Below are 24,324 nucleotides of genomic sequence, written 5' to 3' on the forward strand. Positions count from 1 at the left end.
GCCTGTCGTTTGTGCCTGTTCTTCAGGGCCACGTGCCTGTGCGGGCAGTCCCTGGTGGGCAGGTGCGGCCCAGGTGAGGCCCCGCGATCCGCGCGCGGGCTCCCCCAGGCCGGGCTTCCTCCCGAGGGCGCGGCCGCCCCAGGGCCCGCCCAGCCCGCCGCCCAATGCGAGCTCCCAACTCCGCGAGCGGCGTCTCCTTCCCCAATCGGCTGCGGGCGCGGCGCCGGCCGTTCAAAGCCTAAGTCGTCGGGGGGTGGGCGTGAGGGACGGGGCGGCGCCCCGATAGGCTGCGGAGGGATGATTGGCGTCTTGGCGCCCAATGGGCGCTGGCGGGCGGCTTTGGGTACCTGTGCTGGGCGGGCGGGAACGGCGCGCGGAGAGCTGAGGGTGGCGGCGGTCGACATGTTCCGGGGCCCGGAGAGCGAGGGCGGCCGCGCCGGCTCCAGGTGCGGCGCGGGGCACACGGGAGGCAGGCGGGAAGCGCGACCACGTGGCGGGAGCGGGCGAGCCCTGGGCCTCGACGAGTTGCGTGGGGTTGGGGTGGGGTTGGGGGGCGACGCGACCTCACAGAGGCCCCCGGGGCCGCCGCCCGCCTCTCTGCGCCGCCGCCGCCCGACTGAGGCCCGAAGCTCGAGGGGCCGCTCGCCGAGGCCCGGGCTGTGGAGAGCTGCCCGCGACCGAGGCCGAGGGCGGGGAGGGGCGCCCGGGCTCTGGGAACAAAGCTGTGTGGAGGGCGGGCTGCGCTCCCTCGCGCCTGGGCGTCCGCGTTCCGTGGGGTGCGTTCCGTGGGGGGTTCCCCGGGGGTGGGGTGTGCCCGTGGGTGCGGCCCAGTCTGTGGGGTGCGTGTCCATGTTCCTTGGGGGGAGGTGTCCCCAAGGGGTGTGCGGCGGTGTGTTTGTGGGGTGTGTCTGGCGGTGCCCCCCTTCGTGTGCGTGTGGCCTGTGCCGTGCCCGTGTCCCTCGTGTGTGTGTGGCCGTGTTCCCTGCCCGTGTCCCTGGTGTGTGTGTGGCCGTGTTCCCTGCCCGTGTCCCTCGTGTGTGTGTGGCCGTGTTCCCTGCCCGTGTCCCTGGTGTGTGTGTGGCCGTGTTACCTGCCCGTGTCCCTGGTGTGTGTGTGGCCGTGTTCCCTGCCCGTGTCCCTGGTGTGTGGCTGTGTTCCCTGCCCGTGTCCCTGGTGTGTGTGTGGCCGTGTTCCCTGCCCGTGTCCCTGGTGTGTGTGTGGCCGTGTTCCCTGCCCGTGTCCCTGGTGTGTGTGTGGCCGTGTTCCCTGCCCGTGTCCCTGGTGTGTGTGTGGCCGTGTTACCTGCCCGTGTCCCTGGTGTGTGTGTGGCCTGTGCCTTGCCCGTGTCCCTGGTGTGTGTGTGGCCGTGTTCCCTGCCCGTGTCCCTGGTGTGTGTGTGGCCCTGCCCGTGTCCCTGGTGTGTATGTGGCCTGTGCCCTGCCCGTGTCCCTGGTGTGTGTGTGGCCGTGTTCCCTGCCCGTGTCCCTGGTGTGTGTGTGGCCGTGTTACCTGCCCGTGTCCCTGGTGTGTGTGTGGCCTGTGCCTTGCCCGTGTCCCTGGTGTGTGTGTGGCCGTGTTCCCTGCCCGTGTCCCTGGTGTGTGTGTGGCCCTGCCCGTGTCCCTGGTGTGTATGTGGCCTGTGCCATGCCCATGGCCGCGCTTCCACTAGTTCATGTGAGTCCGCTTCCTTTGGAAAGTGCCAGGGTGTCTGGGGCAGTCAGTTCTATCTCCTTTAATCTTCAACCTGGGAAGGTGGATGGCGCTCCTGGGCTTCGCTGTAGGAAGAAGTGGGTTGGGACAAAGATTTTCTGACTCATGTTTAATAGCCAGGAACGCTCAGTACACTTTTCTTGTGCACTCCTTGGGTACTGGGACTCACATAAATTAGAGTGGCAGAGCTTACAGGGTCTTTCGTCCACTTGAGCAGTGAGCTTGCATTGTGAAGTTTGGGTCTTCCGATGCCTGAGGTTTTCTGTGTGATGAGCCCCTCTGTGGCACAGCCTCGCCAGAGAAGTAGAAGAGAATGTGGGTGCCGTGACGGTTAAGACAAATACTATGTTGCTTCTCGGTCTTTTGGCTAAGATCAAGTGAAGACAAATACTATATCGAATAAATACTAAATAAAAGAATTGCTCCAACTTGCTAAAATTAAAAACCCTTTAGATTGGCTGGGTGCGGTGAATCACGCCTGTAATCCCAGCACTTTGGGAGGCCGAGGTGGGCGATCACCTTAGGTTGAGAGTTTGAGACCAGCCTAGCCAACATGGTGAAACCCCGTCTCTACTAAAAATACAAAGATGAGCCGGACATGGTGGCGTGTGCCTGTAGTCCCAGCTGCTTGGAGAGGCTGAAGCAGGAGAATCACTTGAACCCAGAGACAGAGGTGGCAGTGAGCCGAGAATGATCTCTGCACTCCAGCCTTGGCGACAGAGCAAGACTCCATCTCAAAAAAAAAAAAAAACCCTTTAGATTTGAGGGAGTTAGGTCAGTATTCAGTAATACTCGTAACCAAATAATTAGCCCTGGCTGGGCACGGTGGCTCACGCCTGTAATCCCAGCACTTTAGGAGGCAAAGGTGGGTGGATCAGGAGATTGAGACCATCCTGGCTAACACAGTGAAACCCCGTCTCTATTAAAAATACAACAAAATTAGCCGGTTGTGGTGGTGGGCACCTGTAGTCCCAGCTACTCGGGAGGCTGAGGCAGGAGAATGGTGTGAACCCGGGGGGCGGAGCTTACAGTGAGCCGAGATCACGCCACTGGACTCCAGCCTGGATGACAGAGTGAGACTCTGTCTGAAAAAAAAAACAGCCCTTAATCCATGTAACAGTGATTATTTCTCACACCTAGGTCTGCACCAATGTGGGACCAGAAGTTTACACTGTAGTGCTCAGAGCGCATCTGGTTTCTGGTTTCTGGTTCCTGATGGCCAGGGTTTTGCACCGCCCACACCAGTGGTGTGAGGAACTGCATCCCCAGCCCTGTCCCAGTTGTTTGCATTTAGTACGTTTCTTTTTGTTTGTGCCGCCTGGCACTGGCTGCCCAGTAAATAATGGTGTTTATTATCACCCTGAGTGACACTGATGTTTTTATGTTGACTTTCACACTCCAGAAGTTAGCTGCAGAGGTGCCATGCTAAAGTCATATTCACACTAGTTTGGGGGATTCGTTTCTGGACAGGATGTTGGGAAAGGGAGAAAGATCTTCCTTTTAGGATGGTGAGAAAGGAAAGCAGGTCTGAAATGGAATGATGAGATATCACTGGAAGCTTCTGCTTGGGGTCCACCAGAAGTTGCATGTTTGCCATTCATCTGAACGGGGTTGAGTTGCAGGGTGGGTGCCTTGTAAGCGTCACACTTTGTTTTGCTGTGAAGGGAATCAAGTGGTGGCTGTAAGATTACCCAGCCAGGTTTTCCTCTCTTGAGACCTTACATCTCTTGTTTTCTTACTGAGGGATTATCTTGTGTTAAAGGGATTTTGTAACAGCATTATGCTTTAGCCATGATTAACCTGAGATCTTCCTTTAAGCTGTAACATTTATATTTGTAAGGAATTTAATCTGAGTTTATTTCTCACTGCTTCTCTTTAAGACTGACCAGTCCCCTAATCCTTTCTGAAGCTTGGGGACGAACTGTTAGAGAGGGTCAGGAGCATGGAGACCCCCCCAAGGAGGGCCACACAGGTTTTCCCTCCCTCTCCAGTGCTGCAGTCCACTCCAGCTGTGTGAAGTTTTTCTTCTCCTGTGCGCTTGAGTTTCTGTTGTGTGTTTTGAATATCTTCACTGAACTATATTGAAGGGGTACCATAAGAGGCAAAAAACAATTGGGAAGCACCCCCCACCCACATTGTGAATTTGTCCCCAAATGTGTGAGTTCTAGCATTCCCCCCCCCCCCACTAGTGTCATGGTGGTAAGTGTGCCTGTAGCCTAGAGAACGCCACACTGCACCATTGTTGTTGGGATGTTTTGATTGAAAGGTCTATTGAACACTCAGTTCCATTCATCCGAGACCCCTTTGAGGCAGCCCAGCCCTGCAGTCTGTGTGAAACCTGCAGTAGGACCTGTTGCCTTTGTGATCGAAATGGCCACTGCCCCTTCCCTGGGGCTGGGTCTGTATGTGCCATAATTTCTGCTAAACCATTCTTTGGTACCACTTTTTTTTCTTTGCTTGTTTTCAAATAAAATTCAGAAAAGCACATAGAACAATGTTAAATATTGTATTTCCTTTCACCCCAAAGTAACACTAGTCATTTCAAGTAACTACCACTCACCTCCTGCGCCCATTGGTACCCTTTCCACATGGAGGCCACAGACCCAATTTGGGTTTCACCTCTTCCGAATTTTGGAGCCCTGATGGCACCCAGTGTCTGTCACATCACTCGCACGGAGCCTGGAGCCACCTGCGCATAGCTCCAGCTCTCCTGTTGAAACGTGAAGCTCCACCGGAGTGCGGACTTGCTCTTTACTCCATCTGCAGCGTCTGGGGAAGGATCGCCAATGGTGGTGCTCAAGAAATGTGCAGGTTGAACTGAAGCAAGGGTGAAAGGCAGAGGAGACAGGAGACTGTGAATGTAGGGAGTGTGGGGTCAGGAAAGAGTCCTAGAGAGCTTACAGTCAAGGCGCGTCTGCCTGGAATTGGATCTGACAGTTTGTGGCACCTTGAGGGCTTGAGAGAAGAGCCATGTTTCAAATAAGTCAGTAAAAGGAATTATAGCTCATGCTCAGCTCACATGAGACTTGATGATAAATTCTGTTCAATTCTAAAGATTACAGACCTTCATCCCTTATTCCCAAAGAGAGAGCTGTAGAGACCCACGCATGTTTAGGCCTGCTACACTAGTCAAGAAAAATCATGCAGAATTGGCTGGGCACAGTGGCTCAGGCCTGTAATCCCAGCACTTTGGGAGGCCGAGGCAGGCAGATCACTTTAGGTCAGGAGTTTGAGACCAGCCTGGCCAACATGGTGAAACCCCATGTGTACTAAAAATGCAAAACAATAGCCAGGCACGGTGATGCGCACCTGTAATCCCATCTACTTCGAAGGCTGAGGCAGGAGAATTGCTTGAACCTGGGAGGTGGAGGTTGCAGTGAGCTGAGATCGCGTCACCGTATTCCAGCCTGGTAACAGAGGAAGACTCCATCTCAAAAAAATAAAATAGGCCAGACACAGTGGCTCATGCCTGTAATCCCAGCACTTTGGGAGGCTGAGGTGGGCGGATCACCTGAGGTCAGAAGTTCAAGACCAACCTGGCCAACATGGTGAAACCCCGTCTCTACTAAAAATAGAAAAATTAGCCAGGCATGGTGGCGGGCTTCTGTAGTCCCAGCTACTCGGGAGCCTGAGGCAGGAGAATTGCTGGAACCCAGGAGGTGGAGGTTGCAGTGAGCCGAGATTGTGCTGTTGCACTCTGGCGTGGGCAACAAGAGCGAGACTTTGTCTCAAAAACAAAGCATGCAGAATTACCAGGGCTATGTGATTCAAAAATGGATATGGAAGTCAGATGGCCTTATGGCCACTATCAGAGCACCTCACCTTAAATCTTGTTAAGTCGCCCGCCCCCTGCAACCACCCTTTATTTTTTTTCCTTTTGTTGAAACAAAGTCTCACTCTTTCGCCCAGGCTGGTGTACAGTGATGCAATCATGGTTCACTGCAGCTTTGACCTCCTGGGCTCAAGCCTGCCTCAGCCTCCCGAGTAGCTGGGACTACAGGCGCGTTCCACCATACCTGACTAATTTTTGTATTTTAAAAAATAATTTTTCTCAAGCGTACCTGTCTTTTTTTTCTCCCTCCTCAAATCCTCCAGGAAATGGCGACTGCTGACAGGAAGTTTGGCATCCACCTCCCCCAACCTCCTGAGTGGACAGGGGCCCTGGGCACCACTTCAGAGGTCTGCCAGCACACGCTTGGCTTCTAGGGTAGAGTAGCCAGCCCATGGGTCTCTGCAGGCGGAGACTGAAGCACTCTTTGCCTTCCTGCTTTATAGCAGGAGATCTGAGAATTCCATTCACATCCAATCACAAGAGGCCCTCAGCGCTCTGTCTAGCTCTTTTGAGGAGAAAGTGTTATTTTTGTTAACTAAACCTTGAGTGGTCAGTGTTTGCAAAGCTTTCCAGTGAGATCTAACCTCATATCATAGTTTTTGTGTGATGTTGAGCCCTGTAATTTCAAGTACAGTCATCCTTGGTATCTTGCGGGAGTTGGTTCCAGAACCCCCAGGATACCAGAATCCAAGGATGTGTAAGTCCTTGATATAAAGTGGTGTAGTGTTTGCATATAACCTATGCACATTCTCCCATATGCTTTTAAATCATCTCTAGGTTACAAGGTTACATATAATACCGTTCGGGGTCCCTGACTTCTCGCAACACCTAATACTATGCAAATAGTTATTATACCATATTACCTAGGGAATAATGACAGAAAAATAGTCTGTAGATGTTCAGTATAGATGCAACCATCCTTTTATTTCTGACATTTTGATCTGAGGTTGGTTGAATCCATGGAAGCAGAACCTGTGGATACAGAGGTCTGACTTCGTTTCTAAACGTCTGGGATCACAGACAGTCCCGTCGCTTAGGAACAGTGAAAGAGCATGAGCCACTCACTGGTTTAAATCTCACTTTCAGTAAGCCTTTCTCAAATGCATTTAAAAAGTTTTTCCAGTTGTTCTGAATTCAGCATTTTACTTGTTTGCGAATGTAGAGGGTGCTCTGGGAATAGAGCTTTGTGGCAATTGCTTATTAGTTTTTAAGTTTAAGTTTTGCAATAAAAAGTGATTCAAGAGCCAGGTGCAGTGGCTCACACCTGTAATCCCAACACTTTGAGAGACTGACACAGGTGGATCACCGAAGGTCGGGAGTTTGAGACCAGCCTGACCAACACGGCGAAACCCTGTCTCTACTAAAAATACAAAATTACCCAGGTGTGGTGGCGCATGCCTGTAATCCTAGCTACTCAGAAGGCTGAGGCAGGAGAATTGCTTGAACCCAGGAGGCGGTGGTTGTGGTGAGCCAGGATCGCGCCATTGCACTCCATCCTGGGCAACAAGAACGAAACTCCGTCTCAAACAAAACAAAAACAAACAAAAAAGCTAGTCAGGTGTGGTGGTAGACACCTATAATCTGAGCTACTCGGGAGGCAAAGGCAGGAAAATCACTTGAACCCACTAGACAGAGGTTGCAGTGAGCCAAGATTGTGCCACTGCACTCCAGCCTGGGCGACGGAGCGAGACTCCATCTCAAAAAAAAAAAAAAAAAAGAATACTTTTAAGGGAACCTAAAGAGCAGTAAGAAAAGTCTGGTGTCTGTAAACTAGTCATACCAGTATTAACTAATGGTGGTGTGTGATTTCTTAGTAGATGTTAAGAAAATACTTTTGCTGGGTGTGGTGGCTCATACCTGTAATCGCAGCACTTTGGGAGGCCAGGGTGGGCGGATCACTTGAGGTTAGGAGTTCGAGACCAACTTTGGCAATATGGCGAAACCCCATCTCTACCAAAAATACAAAAAATTAGCCAGCTGTGGTGGCGGGTGCCTGTAATCCCAGCTACTCAGGAGGCTGAGGTGGGAGGATCACTTGAGCCCAGGAGGCAGAGGTTGCAGTGAGCCAAAATCACGTCACTGCACTCCAGCCTGGGTGACAGAATAAGACCTTGTCTCAAAAAGAAAAAAAATACTTTTACCCTGTGTAGCTGTGCCAAAATCCTTGCACAGTGACAAGCTTTCAGGGCTGCCATCAGTAATTGGCATGTACTCTGTGCTTGTAGGGCCATGAAGCCCCCAGGAGGAGAATCGAGCAATCTTTTTGGAAGTCCAGAAGAAGCTACTCCTTCCAGCAGGCCTAATAGGATGGCATCTAATATTTTTGGACCAACAGAAGAACCTCAGAACATACCCAAGAGGACAAATCCTCCAGGTATGGGCCTTTGGAAATCCTTAATCCTTTGGCCTCTACGATTCTGTTTTGAAAATATTTTCTGTTTCTTTATACTGAGCCTTTCCCATATTTTCTGGTTCAGGTAATTACTTGTCATCAGAGTTCTTCCAAAATGAAAACGTTCTAATTTGTACTTTCTCTCTTGAAGGTGGCTTGAGTAGTCTTGAATTCTCCATCTGTTCTGGAGACTTTGGTTGAATGCAGGCACTGAGGACACAAAGGTGGACAAGGGCTTCTGGTTCCTGCCAGGGAGCCGCTCCCAGTTGTTCCTTCGACCCCTCTGAGATTCCTGAAATTACGTGCAAATTATTGTGCATTTAAACATTTTTCCTAGGGAGGGAAAGTGTTTTTAATCGGATCATCAGTGGGATTGAAACTCTTAACAAGAAAGAATTGATCCAGCACACATCTACATAGTTCTTCAGTGTTTACCCCACCTCCTGATGGTTACAGTGGGAGGGACTCTTTGAAAAAGGTTTCTTGGCACTTTGGGAGGCTGAGGCGGGCGGATCACGAGGTCAGGAGATCAAGACCATCCTGGCGAACACAGTGAAACCCCACCTCTACTAAAAAAAAATTAGCCGGGCGTGGTGGCGGGCACCTGTAGTCCCAGCTGCTCAGGAGGCTGAGGCAGGAGAATGGTGTGAACCCAGGTGGCGGAGGTTGCAGTGAGCCGAGATCGCACCACTGCACTCCAGCCTAGGTGACAGAGCAAGACTCCATCTCAAAAAAAACAAAAAAAAAAGGTTTATCAGCTGGGCGCAGTGGCTCATGCCTGTAATCCCAGCACTTTGGGAGGCTGAGGTGGGTGGATCATGAGGTCAGGAGTTTGAGACCAGCCTGGCTGACATGGCGAAACTCCATTTCTACTAAAAGTACAAAAATTAGCTGGGTGTGGCGGTGCACGCCTATAATCGCAGCTACTGAGAAGGCTGAGGCAGGAGAATCACTTGAACCCGGGAGGCGGAGGTGGCAGTGAGCCAAAATCACGCTAGACTCCGTCTCAAAAAAAGAGAAAGAAAAAGGTTTCTCTTGGCTGGTAGACTGTCCAGTTGAATAATCGCACAGTGGAGGTTACCTGAATGGCTTTCCCCTGTCTGTACAGGAGGGGAAAGCACAGTCTCTTCCATTCTTAGAAGGTTTGAGAGGCCATGCTCAGGTGTCATTGTGTCAGGCAGGTCCTGAATCAGAGCCAGATCCACTCCCGACCTCACCCAGTTTTGGGGTACCAATATTTCCTGACCAAATATAGAGGAAAAAAAGCAGTAGATCCAGAAGCTAGTTTTTTCTTTTTTTTTTTTCTGTTTTGAGACAGGGTCTCACTCTGTCGCCCCGGCTGGAGTGCAGTGGCACCATCATGACTCACTGCATGCAGCCTTGACTTCCCAGGCTCAGGTGACCCTTTTTCCTCAGCCTCCTGAGTGGCTGGGACTACAGGCGTATGCCACCATGCTTAGCTAATTTTTTTTGTTTTTTTTGTGGAGACAGGGTTTAACCATGTTGCCTAGGCTGGTCTGGAACTCCTGGGCTCAAGCCATCTGCTCACCTCGGTCTCTCAAATTGCTGAGATTACAGACAATGCACCCTTGTGCCCAGCCGAAGCTAGGTTTGCTGCTTGCCTTGTTTTGTTTTGTTTTGTTTTGTTTTGTTTTTGGTCTGTTTGGTTGCTTTTTTGGATGTAGTTAGAGAAGTGAGTGTTTTTTATTAAGTGACTAATATTCTCATTGTTTCCGGTTTATGAATTTACGCCCAGGGACTCCTGCATGTCCTTTTTAGAAAGGATAGCAGAATAATACATCGCATGCAAGACAGAATCCTAACTGAGGCGTTTCTAGGTGTATGAGTCTGCTCACTTGGCCGCTACTCAGCAGAGTCATGTCTGGAGCTGTCCCTAGAGCGCTCTGTGGAAGGCAGGTGGTACTACTTTGCCCGTTCCACATAGTCTCATGCCTGGGGGGAGCCCAGCCCCTTGCAGCTGGTGAGCCAGCCTCCACTCCCGGTCACAGTGTGTGGTGTCAGCTATCATGGCTCCCCATGCCAGGTTCCTGCTTCTCACGGTCCTTCTCACGGTTGTTGCGAGTTTTTCTATCCCTCCAGTGTTCTTCGAAGACAGTTTATGATGTATTATCAAGGGAAGCCTGAAAGGGAAACTGGTCACCACCCAACGAGATCTGGAGTCCTGCCCTCTTTCTACACTTAGTCACACAGACCTAGCCCCACAACCTTCTAGTTGCACGGCCTGATTGAGAAAAGTATGCAGAGGCTGAGTGTGTGTGTAACAGACCACATCATAGCCATCGGACATTTACCAATTCCCATTTAGTGTTTCAGTGAATCTTCAGTAGTCTCTGTGTTCTGTGTTGGTCGCCTGGTTTAGATGTTCCGTAAGGCCGGGCGCGGTGGCTCAAGCCTGTAATCCCAGCACTTTGGGAGGCCGAGACGGGCGGATCACGAGGTCAGGAGATCGAGACCATCCTGGCTAACCCAGTGAAACCCCGTCTCTACTAAAAAATACAAAAAACTAGCCGGGCGAGGTGGCGGGCACCTGTAGTCCCAGCTACTCGGGAGGCTGAGGCCGGAGAATGGCGGGAACCCGGGAGGCGGAGCTTGTAGTGAGCTGAGATTCGGCCACTGCACTCCAGCCTGGGCGACAGAGCAAGACTCCGTCTCAAAAAAAAAAAAAAAAAGATGTTCCGTGAATTGTTTTTTCTCTTCTAGCATTGATGACTGACATCTATGAATTGTTAATATTTACCAGGGGCTGTGCTAAGTGCTTTGCATGTGTATTTTTCATTTGGTCTTTGCCGTAACTAGGAGTAGGTGGTTTTGCTCCTTTCACAGAGGAGGATACTGAGGCTCGGAAAAGGTCACTGGCATGCATAAATCCCAAGCTAGTCAAGTCAGTAGCAGAGCTGGCCTTTGAATCGGGGTTTTTCTGACTCCAGATTCCATGCCTTAAACTGACCTCCTGAATGTATCCACTGGGATAAATTTTTCAAAATGGAATTGGTGGATCAGATGGTATATGAGTTTAAAATATGGATAGATATTTCCAACCAGTTTTTCAAGGCATTGCCCGGTGTTTACCTATCTTGTGTATGTGCTTATTTGCACCAATAGTATTTATCTTTTAGTTTTGCTTTTTAAAACAAATCTTGTAGGCCAGGTGCGGTGGCTCATGCCTATAATCCCAGCATTTTGGGAGGCTGAGGTGGGAGGATTGCCTGAGCCCAGGAGTTTGAAACTGGCTTGGGCAACATAGCGAGGCCCAATCTCCCAAATAAATAAATGATATTTTTAAAAACAACATAACACAGAGCCCTTGGAAATCGAAAATCTAGCAGGAGGAGAAAACATCTCTCGAGGTTATATTCAATTATTAGTGAATTTAGGCATGTTTTCTTGCTTCAAAGCTGAATTTATTTTTCAAGTAAAATGGTAACAGACATATGCAGTACGACCTCCTAGTTAAGAAGGTCAGAAGCAAAGGTTCATTGTTTAGGGTTGCACGTATACGTGGTAAAAATGTGGTTTCCACAAAATTGAGGCGTGTGGTAACCTTGGGTGAGAGGGAAGGAACGCAGGAGTTTCTGGGAACGGGCACTGTTCTCAGTGACCTGGGCAGTGGTTACCTGGTGTCTACCCTGTAGTTATTTGTGATAGTTAATGTCTTACAGACTTTTCTGTGTTATCTTTCACAGTTTATTTTTTTTAAATGAGTGGTGTCTTTGGCCAAAAACTATCTTCTATTTTAAAAAGCTGGAGTCACGTTTAAAAAAAAAAAAGTAAGCTGTTGTAGCACAGCCAGGAACGATGCAGTGGGGGCTGGGGGTTGCACACATAGTTTTCTCCGCCCCGCCCCGTGGTCCTGACGCGCTTGTTGACACAGCCCCGCAGCATTGCCAAGGGCTTACTCAGCAGGCCAGGACTGTTCTAACCACTTCACCTGAATTTACTTGTTTAAGCCTCACCGGTGACCCTAGGTAGGTATTATTATTTATTACTTTATTTTGTTTTGTTGGTTTTTTGAGACAGGATCTCAATGTGTCACCCAGGCTTCAGTGCAGTGGCAGAATCACAGCTCACCGTCTCCAACTTCTGAGCTCAGGCAATCCTCCCACCTCAACCTTCTGAGTAGCAGGACCACAGGCTAATTTTAAAATGTTTTTGTAGAGACAAGGTCTTACTTTTTTCCCAGGCTAGTCTTGAACTCCTGGACTCAAGCAGTCCTCCCACCTTGGCCTCCCACTGTGCTAAGATTACAGGTGTGAGCCGACGCACTTGGACTGTTTGTTACCTTTTTACAGTTAAGAAGATGGAAATGAAAGAAGGTTGACATAACTTGTCCAAGGTCTCACAGTTAATGAGCAGCTGAGCAGAGACTCTGACCCAGGCAGTCTGGCCACAGGACACTCTCCCCACCGTGCTGTGCTGCTTTCCCTGGCCAGGGGTTTCAAGCTTGGGGACTGTGGGTCCCTGGGAGGTCCATGGCTGAGGTTCAGAAGGTTTATAAACACCATGAAGTCATATGAAAAATGTACACATTTTTCTGCAGGGCGAGTCTCACATATCGCCGGATGTTCTGTTATCACCTGCAAAAGGCAGACACACTCCCGCCCGAGCCCCCACTTGCTGTACTGTGTTACAGTCCTCCTTGTCAATGCGCTCTGTGCTCCTAGAACTGGTGTCCCAGAAAGCCACCCTGCTTTAGGCCCCACCCCCGCAGTGGGGCCCTCAGGAGGGTCTGAAGATGAGCAGGTGCACAGACCCCCAGCCGAGCCTCATCTCCACACAAGCAGGCATGGGCTCTTCATCTGGTTGCTTCTGTGGAGCAGTGTGGATTGTTAACACTAGGAAGTAACCGTTAAAAATGTATTTTTTTCCTGTAACCAGATTGCTCTAACTATACACTGTGTGTGAAAAAAGTTGTAGTCCTGCTAAAAGCTCCTCTATCCCTGCCTATATAAATGAAACTCTAATGTCCCTACTTCAGAACACCGACTCCATTCCTTTGGACTCGGTGTTTCCAGGTGGGCTGTCCTCAGTCATTACACATGAATAAACTCTCTTTAAGTTAAATAAATCAATTTACAAAATTTAATTTTTCGAGAACAGAAAATGCAAAAGATCGGCCAGGCGCGGTGGCTCTAGCCTGTAATCCCAGCACTTTGGGAGGCCGAGACGGGCGGATCACGAGGTCAGGAGATCGAGACCATCCTGGCTAACACGGTGAAACCCCGTCTCTACTAAAAAAATACAAAAAACTAGCCAGGCGAGGTGGCGGGCGCCTGTAGTCCCAGCTACTCGGGAGGCTGAGGCAGGAGAATGGCGTGAACCCAGGAGGCGGAGCTTGCAGTGAGCCCAGATCGCGCCACTGCACTCCAGCCTGGGCGACAGAGCGAGACTCCATCTCATTAAAAAAAAAAAGAAAATGCAAAAGATCAAAACTCTGTAAACAAAAAAAGGAGACTGTGTTAAGCAGTGTTGAGCCCCTGCATTCCCGCAGTCCTGTGTCTTCACACGTGTCGGTATCCCCTGTAGGTAACCGCTTTTCTTCATATAAAAGCAAATAAGAACACCCCCTGCTTTTACATGAAAACATTGCATGCTGTATGGATGGTTTGCACCCTTGTGTTTTCACTGGACAGGGCGTATAGATACCTCTTTATGAGTGCATAGAAAATAAGGTTAACGGCCGGGCGTGGTGGCTCACGCCTGTAATCCCAGCACTTTGGGAGGCCAAGGTGGGCGGATCACGAGGTCAGGAGATCGAGACCATCCTGGCAAACACAGTGAAACCCCATCTCTACTAAAAATACAAAAAAAATTAGCCGGGCACAGTGGCGGGCGCCTGTAGTCCCAGCTACTCAGGAGACTGAGGCAGGAGAATGGTGTGAACCCAGGAGGCGGAGGTTGCAGTGAGCTGAGATCGCGCCACTGCACTCCAGCCTGGGCGACAGAGCGAGACTCCGTCTCAAAAAAAAAAAAGAAAGAAAATAGGGTTAACATGTTTATTTCCATGCCAGGCACTGTTGCAAGCATTTGACATATGGCTACAGTAACTCACTGAGCTTTCTTCCAGTCCTGTGAGGGAGTCCTTTTATTACCCCATTCCACAGATGAGGACTGGGGGACACACAAAGGCCAAGTAACTTTCACAGGATCACACAGCAAGTCAGCAGAATGCATCATCTTTCCTTTTAGATTGTAAGTTCTTGGTACACCAGGGGCATGATTTTAATGACACCAACCTCCGTTTAGCACTTTGTCAAAAGCGGGTGCTTGGTGTTTGCTGAGTGAAGAGGTGGTCTGTTGGTCCCACAGGGTAGCCATCTTTCTGTAGAACGTTGGGCACAGGTATTTAGGCTGAACATCTATCCCTTAGTCACCTGCTACTAGGAAGTCACATCTTAGATGCACACTTTCATTATGGCTTATCAAGTCACTTACAGTTGGCAACAAAGATGTTACGTGTCTGTAATTTGCAGACATATCTAGTCTCTGGAAGTACCGGCCAGAATGAGGTCAGAAGAATGACTAATAAATATTTTCAGGGTGGCAGATTTCCCTTGAATAGGGCATGTTATTAAATTCAAAACTCTATCTGTGTGACTTAAACATTTAGCTGTTTATTTTTAATCTACTGAAGAACTCTTCATGGGTTTTGTGAGGAGCACCAACAGGAAAGCATGAAATGTTCAAAGTTAAGGAAATTCTAGAGGGAAAATCTGCAGTTTGATGCCATCTCACCTCTAGGGCCAGCCTAGATCAGCTCAGTTCTAGACATGAGGGCTGCAGGCAGGCCCCTGATACAGCCATGGTTTTGACATAGGTCTTCAGGGGTTTCGGTCTGAGCATCCTGCCCTGTCGGCCTGAAGCTCAGGGCTGGCACTAGGGGTTACTATGAGAGGAGGTCTGTAAAGCCCTGCAGGTGTGGGGTGGGCTCCGATGGACGTCTGGCTGCTCAGTGTTCTGTGATTGTTTCTGCAGGGGGTAAAGGAAGTGGTATCTTTGACGAATCAACCCCCGTGCAGACTCGACAGCACCTGAACCCACCTGGAGGGAAGACCAGTGACATTTTTGGGTCTCCGGTTACTGCCACTTCACGCGTGGCACACCCAAACAAACCCAAGGTATGGACTGCATTCCGACATGACAGAGCAGCAGCAGGTATGCCAGGTACTCTTTCCAAAAAGGCTCCAAGGCAGATGTGACATGTTTTTAGGGAGAATCATGGTGGGTGACGTGGATTGTCCTGGATGCAAAAGCATTAGTCATCGAGTTTGGAAGTTCCCCTGCGTCACCCAGGAAACAGTCCAGCCTTGTGCTGACTGAAGCCGTGGGGGAAGCTGCTCCTGTGCCGGTGGCGGATGCCCACTGCCCACGGGCTGCGGCGGCTCCTCACTGCAGCGCTGTGGGGCGTGGAGAAGAGAGGGAACAGAACGTGCAGCAGAGGAGCCGGGCCCTGTCCGTCTTCCACTCTTCCTGTTTCATCTTGGAAAGGAAAAGCGACAGTTCTTTTTTGATGGGCTTTTCCCCACACGGTTGAGGTCCTCAACTGGTTACCTGTGCAGATTGTCAGCACTTGACTAAAGCGTAGCTGACGCCTCTGACCCAGTAATGGCATCAGTAGAATAAGATAAGTGACCTGGAAAGGAGAGGAACGCCTGAGCAATGTGACCTCGGGCATGGCCTTAGCAGGGATTGATTAGATCTGCAGCCTCCCTGGGCTATGGTGGAGGGCTTGCCTAAGGCCAGTCTCAGCTTCCCTGGGACCAGAGCCTGCACTGCCTTAGCTTGGACATTAGTTTGAGTGGTGGCATAACATTTCTAGGGTTTACTGCAGCCACCATTCGTCAGTAAGAAAGGCCAGGATTTATTACTAACATAATTAGCCATATTTTTTAATATGTTTATTCACTTTTCTACCTTTTTTGTGGTTAAAAGATAGGGTCTAGTTCCCTAAAGCAGAAAATTCTTAAAATAAAATTCGTAACCATTTCTGGAGTTACTTAAGCTTAGAAAACTGCTGCACGTTTATCGGTTTATATGCTGGAAGATGGCCCATTGAAGAATTGAAATGGAAATGTAAACAGAAAGGAGAGGACATGACTGGATGAGAGTGTCGCCTGCGGCCAGCCTGGTTTAGATTGCCCTACATCTCTCTGGGGCTGGCGTCTCTGCAGCGACATCTTTTTCCATTGTAAAATCTCATAGGACCCGTTAGACTCTGCTGAGGTTTGGTTGGGTTTTTTTGTTTGTTTGTTTTCTTTGAGACAGAGTCTCATACTGTCGCCCAGGCTGGAGTGCGGTGGCAAGATCTCAACTCACTGCAGCCACTATCTCCCAGGTTCAAGCAATTCTGCCTCAGCCTCCCGAGTAGCCAGTATTACAGGCGTGCAACAACATGTCCAGCTAATTGTTGTATTTTTAGAAGAGATGGGGTTTCACCATGTTGGCCAGGCTGGTCTTGAACTCCTGGCCTCAAGTGATCCACCTGCCTCAACCTCCCAAAGTGCTGGGATTACACACGTGAGCCACTGTGCCCAGCCATGCTGTCTGAGTTATTTTCAAGAGAGCATCTCTTTGGGAAGTATCTTTGGGGGCTTTACTACGAGCTGAACTTTGGCCGGATCAGAAATGTCCTAAAAGTCAGCAATTCGGCCAAGCGCAGTGGCTCACGCCTGTAATCCCACCACTTTGGGAGGCTGAGGCAGGTGGATCACGAGGTCAGGAGATCAAGACCATCCTGGCTAACATGGTGAAACCCATCTCTACTAATAAAAAGGACCTGGGCGTGGTGGCGGGTGCCTGTAGTCCCAGCTACTCGAGAGGCTGAGGCAGGAGAACTGCTTGAACCCAGAAGGCAGAGGGCGCAGTGAGCCAAGATCACGCCACTGCACTCCAGCCTGGGAGACAGAGTGAGACTCTGTCTCAAAAAAAAAAAAAGTGAAAAGGCAACCCACAAAATGGGAGAAAATATTTGCAAATCATATTTGATAAGGGGTTACTATCCAGAATATATAAAGAATGCCTACAACTCAACAACAAAATAACAAACCCGATTCAGAAATGGCAGTAGACTTGAATGTACATTTCTCCAAAGAAGAGATACAGGCAGCCAAAAAAACACCTGAAAATATGCACAGTGTCATTAGTAATTGGGGACATGCACATCAGAAACCCATGAGATGCCAGTGCATGCCTGCTCGGATCGTGTGATGTAAAAATGGAAAATAAGAGTTGGTGAGGATGCGGAGAAACTGGAACCCTCATGCAGTGCTGGTGGGAATGGAAAAGCGTGCAGTGGCTGTGGATACTGCCAGTTCCTCAGAGTTGAACAGGATTACCACATAACCGAACAATTCTGCTCTTAAGTATGTACTCAAAAGACTTGAAAACAAGGAGTCAAACACTAGATCCTTGCAACAGGATTATTCACAGTAGCCCAAGGGCGGGGATGACTCAGTTGTCCGTCCACAGGTGAATGGGTAAACGACATGTGGTCTGTCCATACAGTGGAATATTAAAGGAATGGAGCATTGACACATGCCACAGCATGGATGAACCTTGAAAATATTATGCCAAGTATTTAAACATTTGACTTTGAGGCTGGGCACAGTGGCTCACGCCTATACTCCCAGCACTTTGGGAGGCTGAGGCAGGCGGATTACTTGAGCCCAGGAGTTTGAGGCGAGCTGGGCAACGTGGCAAAAACCATGTCTCTACAAAAAATACAAAAAATAGCCGGGTGTGGTGGCTCACGCCTGTAGTCCCCACTACTTGGGAGGCTGAGGTGTGAGGATCGCTTCAGCCCAGGAGGTAGAGGCGGCAGTGAGCCGAGATCACAGCACCGCACTCCCACCTGAGTGACTGAACAAGACTCTTGTCTCCAAAAAAAAAAAAAAATTGACTTTGATATTTAAGGAATCATTAATATTTGGAGTTCTGAGGGTGTTATTGTTATTTTTTAGAGGATGTTTTAAGAGCTACATCTTGAAATATGTATGGATACATGAAATACCACATTTGTTTCAGAATAATCTGTAGAGGGTTTGGGGGGACTGAGGTCAGATGCACAAACATTTTTGTAAATTAAAACATTATATGCCCTGGTTTTCATTGTCCATTTGAATGAGGGTAAAATTTTCTGAGTGAGTCCTGACTCGGTGGTTTGCCTGTTGCAGGATCATGTCTTCTTATGTGAAGGAGAAGAACCACAGTCGGACCTGACAGGTGAGCTTGTGTTTTCTTTCCCTTCTCTTGAGTGGCCTCATTCTTTCTGGAAGAGCTGCTGCTGTGTCCCCTGAGAATGAGGGTCTTTCTCTGTACCTTCCAGGCTACTTGATTAACATAAGCTCGGGTGTGTCCACTGCAGGAGGAGTCAGCATTTGAAGAAGGCTGGGATGAAACCTTGGGACTTTGCGGTCTTGCTCATCAGCCTAGGCCCAGGGCCATGGGGTGGTCTCCCAGAAACGGATCTGTGTAGTGAAGGGCAGGCATCCCAAACTTACAGTGAACTCAAGGCCAAGCGCAGAGCTGGCAGAACTAATCGAGAAGAGAGGGGCCCGGGGAGGGGTGGGGGATGGGGAGGCGGGTGTCTCCATGGTGGGTCACCCCGGGGAGCGAGCCACTGCTCAGGCTGAGCGGCAGACTTCAACTCTCCCTGCGGCTCTTCAGCCTGACTGTGGGCATCGGTTTCTGCCTGTGGGTCTCCATTTCCCTTAACTAATGACCAAGATTTGTGGGATTTCATTCACCTTGGAAAAGTCCAGGGTAACAGCCACAGGGCCTGCCTTTGCCTCGCTAAGCCCTCGGCTAGGACACATTTGCTCTCCTCCTCATGGTCACTCTCAGGGAGCTTGAGATGGAAGAAATGGTGTCTAACAAGCAGTATGAAGAAACAATTCACTTAGGAAGAAATCTAGGAGTATTTATAGTAGCAAGCCCCAACTTTATGCCCATTTCAAAACTGCATCTGCTAATTGCAGTGAGTTGTTTTGGTACCAGATGAAAAGCCTGTCTGTATTGTCTTCCCTTTCCCAGTTACAGCGTGAATTTCTTGCAAGTTGCTCTATGACACACTGTTTATTTCCACAGCCTGCCTGTCAGGGTCACGGGTTGCCTCTAACGCGATGGTGTGCTAACTTTGTGTCCCACAGCAGCAACAAGCATCCCAGCTGGAGCACAGCCAGGTGAGAAAGGCAGCGCCAAAGAAGCAGGCCTCGCCAAGGAGCAGGAGCCCACGCCCACAGTCGACAGCCATGAGCCCCGGCTGGGACCGCGGCCTCGCTCTCACAACAAGGTCCTAAACCCACCGGGAGGCAAATCCAGCATCTCCTTCTACTAAAAGAAGCCACTGCTCCATCCGGAGCCAGACCAGAAACTCAAGAGATAGGGTAGCAATGTTTTCATTTCCTTTTGCCCAAATGAGCGGGGTGGGAAGAGGGTTAGTCATGTGTGAGCCTGGCTGCTCAGCGTCTCCACGGCCGTCTTGAGAGCTGCCTGGAGACCCGTGCCTTCCAGACGGCTGGGAGGTGCCTTTGTGGGGATGAAATGGGGCACCCCTAACCATCGCTCGTGTGTAGGCCAGGTTTGAGAGGAACTGGAAGGGGGGGTGAGGGTGGGGAGGTGGGGCAGGGCATGGTCCTTGGATCAACAGTCTGCCAGCTGACTGGATGTCTAGGAATGACTGAAAGAAACCAAAACAACCTGTCTGCCGCTGCTGTTCAATGGAGGAGGCGTAAGCAGAAACACTAACAGTATATTGCCCTCTTAGCAGAACGGCTTCCATTCTGGAGATCACGGCTGCTAAATCCAGCGTCCCCACTTCATTTTACCCCCAGCGTATTTGTTCTGCAGTCTTTTCTTGAAACATCTTGATTGCTTTTCCTCGGCAGCTTTCAAAAAACCAAATAGTTGTTATCTGTCTTCTGCTTTATGGAAGATCTTTTTGGTGCCCTGACCCTCTGAAGTGCCCAGTTCCTGCCATCTGAAACCTCGGCCTGATCTGATCTCATGTCAGAGGGCTGGTCTTGGTCCTTTACATGCCAGTTTTGCTTGTGAGTTCTTCCTTTTTCCCTCTTATCAGCCTTAAGTCTAGGCCTCTGTTGTTCTCCAATGAGGTAGACAGTTCCCTTCACAAGCCACAGTTCTTCCCATAAATGAGGCCTACTGACCTCTGCGGGACTTTCCAAATCTATTCAGATACATATGAGTAAGTGGCTTATTTAAGTTCTTCCTGTGTCTGTCTGTATTCCTTAATTGGTTGGTGGAAAGAAGAGATGCTTGGGAACCTTGGGTTCTTAGGTTTGAATTCTTTAATAATATCTAAAAAGCTATTTTTAAATACCAGCTTTACATAAATGATTGTTGACTCTGGTCTGTTTCTGACACCTTTCCAGAAAAAAGTCAGTTGTTCAGGTACACCAAAGAGGAAGAAGAGCTGTGTAGGCCACCCTCTACAAAGCTTTATAGAACCTCTGGATCTAACTCACAAACAAGCTTCCGGAAGAGACTACAGACCTTAGGCCAGGAGATGAAAGAGTTCAGTAGCAAAGTCACACCTGTCCAATTCCCTGAGCTTTGCTCACTCAGCTAATGGGATGGCAAAGGTGGTGTTGCTTTCATCTTCAGGCAGAAGCCCCTCCCCATCTCCCTAAAGGGCTGCAAGCTCAGTTCTCATGCTCTCCTTGGGTGGGCATCTGTTAACAGAGGAGAATGTCTGGGTGGTGGCAGCTTTGCTCTGAGTGCCTACAAAGCTAATGCTTGGTGCTAGAAACATCATCATTATTAAACTTTAGAAAGGCAGCAGCCGTGTCCAGTGAGGCTCACGCTGCCTCAGTGCTTAAGTGCCTGCAGACGCTGCCTGCCAAGCTCCCCTTCCTACACCTGGCCCGCTGAGGGGTCTGCACAAGGCTTTGTCAACCAAAGACAGCTCCCCCTTTTGATTGCCTGTAGACTTTGGAGCCAAGAAACACTCTGTGTGACTCTGCATACACCTCATGTGGTTTAGCTTCAAAGTCATTGATGCAACTTAAAAGGAAACAGTTTAATGCTGGAAATGAACTACCATTTGTAACTTTTTTTTTTAATTGAGAAAATGATTCACGAATTCCAAATCAGATTGCCAGGAAGAAATAGGACATGACCGTACTGGGATCTGTGATTCTCCCAGCCCCTGCTGTCCACTAGGTGAGAGGAAAAACTCTTTACTTCTGCCCCTGGCAGGGACTTCTGGGTGATGGGAGAAACCAGAGATGGGAATGAGGAAAATATGAACTTTAGCAGAAGCCTCTGGGCAGCTGTGACGGAGCCCCTGACGTTACTTTTCTCGCATCTGTCCCGCCTTCTTTCCCTGTGCGAGGCTGTGGGGCGGGATTCAGAGTGCTTAGTCTGGTCACTGGGAGAAGAGGAGTTCCTGCACATGCAAGTCCTGCTCTGTGGCTGTCATTTGCATTTGGAAGGTGTTCTGTATGTCTGTATGTTGGGGACTGCCTGTATTTGGAAGGTTTAAAAACCTAGCATCCTGTTCTCACCCTCTAAGCTGCATTGAGAAATGACTTGTCTCTGTATTTGTATTAAGCCTTAACACTTTTCTTAAGTGCATTCGGTGCCAACATTTTTCTAGAGCTATACCAAAACAAAAAGCCTGTACTCACATCACAATGTCATTTTGATAGGAGCGTTTTGTTATTTTTACAAGGCAGAATGGGGTGTAACAGTTGAATTAAACTTAGCAATCATGTGCTCAGAGCCTTTGCTGTCAGTTGTGTGTGTCCCTTACAGTCCCTTCCCCCACAGCTCTTCTTGCTGAAAGGGTTTGCCTGTTTGTTTTGTTGTTTTGCATTTAGCCAGAGGATGCCAAAATTAATCTTCTCAAAGCTTTGAGTACAATAATTGGGGGAATAAGCCAGTTTTGTTTTCTGTTTCTGTAACTTAAGTGAAGGGTTTTTTCCCCCTTGTATACCACTTGTCCTAACATATCTTTAAGGTTTTGAACCTGCCTCTGGCCTGGCCTGCAATGCATAGGTGAGGAGAAGCAGAGAGCTTGTCATGTTCAAGTCCTGTCAAGAAAACAGGTGGGCATGGTGGCTCGGGCCTCTAGTCTTTGGGAGGCCAGGGTGGGAGGATTACTTGAGCTCAGGAGTTTGAGACCAGCCTAGACAACATACTGGGACCCTGTCTCTACAAAAAAAACTTTTAAAATTAGCCGGGTGTGGTGGTACATGCCTGTAGTCCCAGCTACTCTGGAGGCGGAGACAGGAGGATCACTTGAGACCAGGAGGTTGAGGCTGTAGTGAGTGATGATCATGCCACTATACTTCAGCCTGGACCACAGAGCAAGACCCTGTGTCAAAAAAAGAAAAAAAAAATTGAGTTTCTTTCCTTCTGATGTATTAGCTGTTTTCATATGTCCTCAGACATACTTAATATCCTTACAGGCATTATGTGGATTCAGGGTAAATGTCTCAGACTGTGAGCCTGAGAGTCCCTCTCTAGAAGGCTCCACACCATTCTGCCTGCTAGATCGGGGCCAGATGAGATTAAAGTCAACGCTTGAGAAAGAAAACCAACATGCATTAACTGAAACACCATTTCCACTTGTTCATCTACAGGGTGTAGAGCGAATTCCAAGAACCCGGCTAGGCAATGACACACTAAGTTTCCTATTTCTAGCGGCTGCCAAAGCCATCAGCAAGCATGGAAACCTCTGAGAGTCTCAACTCCTCTGTCTCCAGAGGCCTGGCACTGGCGAAGTCTAGAAGGATGCAGGGTGGCGCCACCTGGTACAGGGTGAGGGTGTGAAGAACAGACCTCGAAGGGTTGCCACCGCAAGCCCTGTGCCTTGTCCAGGAATACACAGGCTCTTTTGATGGCAGATAACTTTGCCGTATGATCTTTGTGGTGTGCCTGGTGGGTCACACCCTGTGAGCGTGTAGATGCCTCGTCCCGTGCTGGCTGCTTAATTTCTTCTGCACTCATAATCCTTACCATCTTGAAGATCATCATTGAAATATTCCGGTTTTATGTGTGGCTACAAAGTGCTATCTAAAGATGCTCTCTAAAACTCAACTCACGAAGATGAGAGGAACATCACAGGGAACTGTGTGACTTCTTAGCAGGCATTAGGGCAGATACTTAGAAATTAAAGCTGAATTTTAGAAACTTACATCTTACATTTTACAAGCCTATCTTACATTTTAAGGTCTTTTAATGAGAAAAAGTTGCATCCCAAATAGTATTTCCAAATCTGAAAGGAAGTCAACTCCTCTATTACTAGAAGTTCTTTCTTTTTTTTTTAAACAGAGCCATTCTGTCAGCCAGGCTGGAGTGCAGTGGCACAATCTCTGCTCACTGCAGTCTCAACCTCCCAGGCTCAAGTGATCCTCTCACCTCAGCCTCCCAAGTAGCTGGGACTGCGGGCATGCAGCACCACGCCTGGCTGATTATTATTATTTTTTATTTTTATTTTTGGTAGAGTCTGGGTTTCACCTCCTCGGCCTCCCAAAGTGCTGGGATTACAGGTGTGAGCCACTGTGCCCAGCTGTAAGAGGTTCTGATTCAGCACCGCCTTTCAGGAGCAGGCCAGCTGTGTGATTCCATAAGCGTCGAGAATTACCCAGCATATCATCTTGTTATAATTTCATTGTTGTAACCAACTTCAAGTAACAAATCTGCCCAATCATAGTAGTGATAATTAATCAATTGAGTTGATGGCCAAGTCTGTTGGCCTCTCCCTGTGGTAGCAGTGCTCCTGGTGTGCTACCTCAGGAATTCAAAGGGCTCAGATTTCTCAAAGGTATAAAGCAGAAGCTTTAAACATCCCCCAGAATGCAAGCTTGCTCTAACTTACTCACCAGGAAGGATTATAGATTACATCTGTTTGCCCAGCCTCGTCATTTTCACTTTATAGAACCTCACAACTCTCCATAGCCTTTATTGCACGTTATTTGCTGGAGATGGTGCCATGTGCCTTTCATGGATTAGCTGACATTCCTAATAAGCTGGATATTTTAGGCTGTTTTGCAGGCTTAGAAATGGAGATTTGGGGCCAGGTGCGGTGGCTCACGCCTGTAATCCCGACACTAGGAGGCTGAGGCGGGTGGATCACCTGAGGTTGAGTTTGAGACCGGCCTGACCAGTATGGTAAAACCCCGTCTCTACTAAAAATTAGAAAAATTAGCTGGGTGTGGTGGCACGCACCTGTAGTCCCAGCTACTCGGGAGGCTGAGGCAGGAGAATGGCTTGAACCTGGGAGGTGGAGGTAGCAGTGAGCTGAGATGGCGCCACTGCACTCTAGCCTGGGCAACAAAGTGAGACTCCATCTCAGGAAAAAAAAAAAAAAAAAGAAATGGAGATTTGGCAAAATTAAGTCACTTGGGAT

General features: G+C 49.1%; 1 protein-coding gene across 4 annotated transcripts; it reads left to right on the top strand.

Moving 5' to 3' along the window:
- Nucleotides 1-361: 361 nt before the first annotated feature.
- Nucleotides 362-23,109, top strand: JPT2 (Jupiter microtubule associated homolog 2). 4 transcript variants are annotated; one of them, XM_077983655.1, is made up of 7 exons: nt 372-446; nt 5,806-5,889; nt 7,768-7,916; nt 14,928-15,070; nt 18,125-18,173; nt 19,100-19,132; nt 20,342-21,690. In XM_077983655.1, the coding sequence occupies exons 1-7, from the start codon at nt 403-405 to the stop codon at nt 20,536-20,538; spliced, it is 699 nt and encodes a 232-aa protein (XP_077839781.1). In that variant the 5' UTR covers nt 372-402; the 3' UTR covers nt 20,539-21,690.
- Nucleotides 23,110-24,324: the final 1,215 nt, after the last annotated feature.

This window comes from Macaca mulatta, chromosome 20, assembly GCF_049350105.2.
Source record: "Macaca mulatta isolate MMU2019108-1 chromosome 20, T2T-MMU8v2.0, whole genome shotgun sequence".
Classification (NCBI taxonomy): Eukaryota; Metazoa; Chordata; class Mammalia; order Primates; family Cercopithecidae; genus Macaca; species Macaca mulatta.

Coding starts and splice junctions, on each gene's coding strand:
- JPT2 (XM_077983655.1), top strand. CDS start 403: ATGTTCCGGGGCCCGGAGAGCGAGGGCGGCCGCGCCGGCTCCAG. Junction 447..5,805: donor GGCGGCCGCGCCGGCTCCAG/GTGCGGCGCGGG, acceptor CAAATCCTCCAG/GAAATGGCGACTGCTGACAG. Junction 18,174..19,099: donor ACCACAGTCGGACCTGACAG/GTGAGCTTGTGT, acceptor TGTGTCCCACAG/CAGCAACAAGCATCCCAGCT.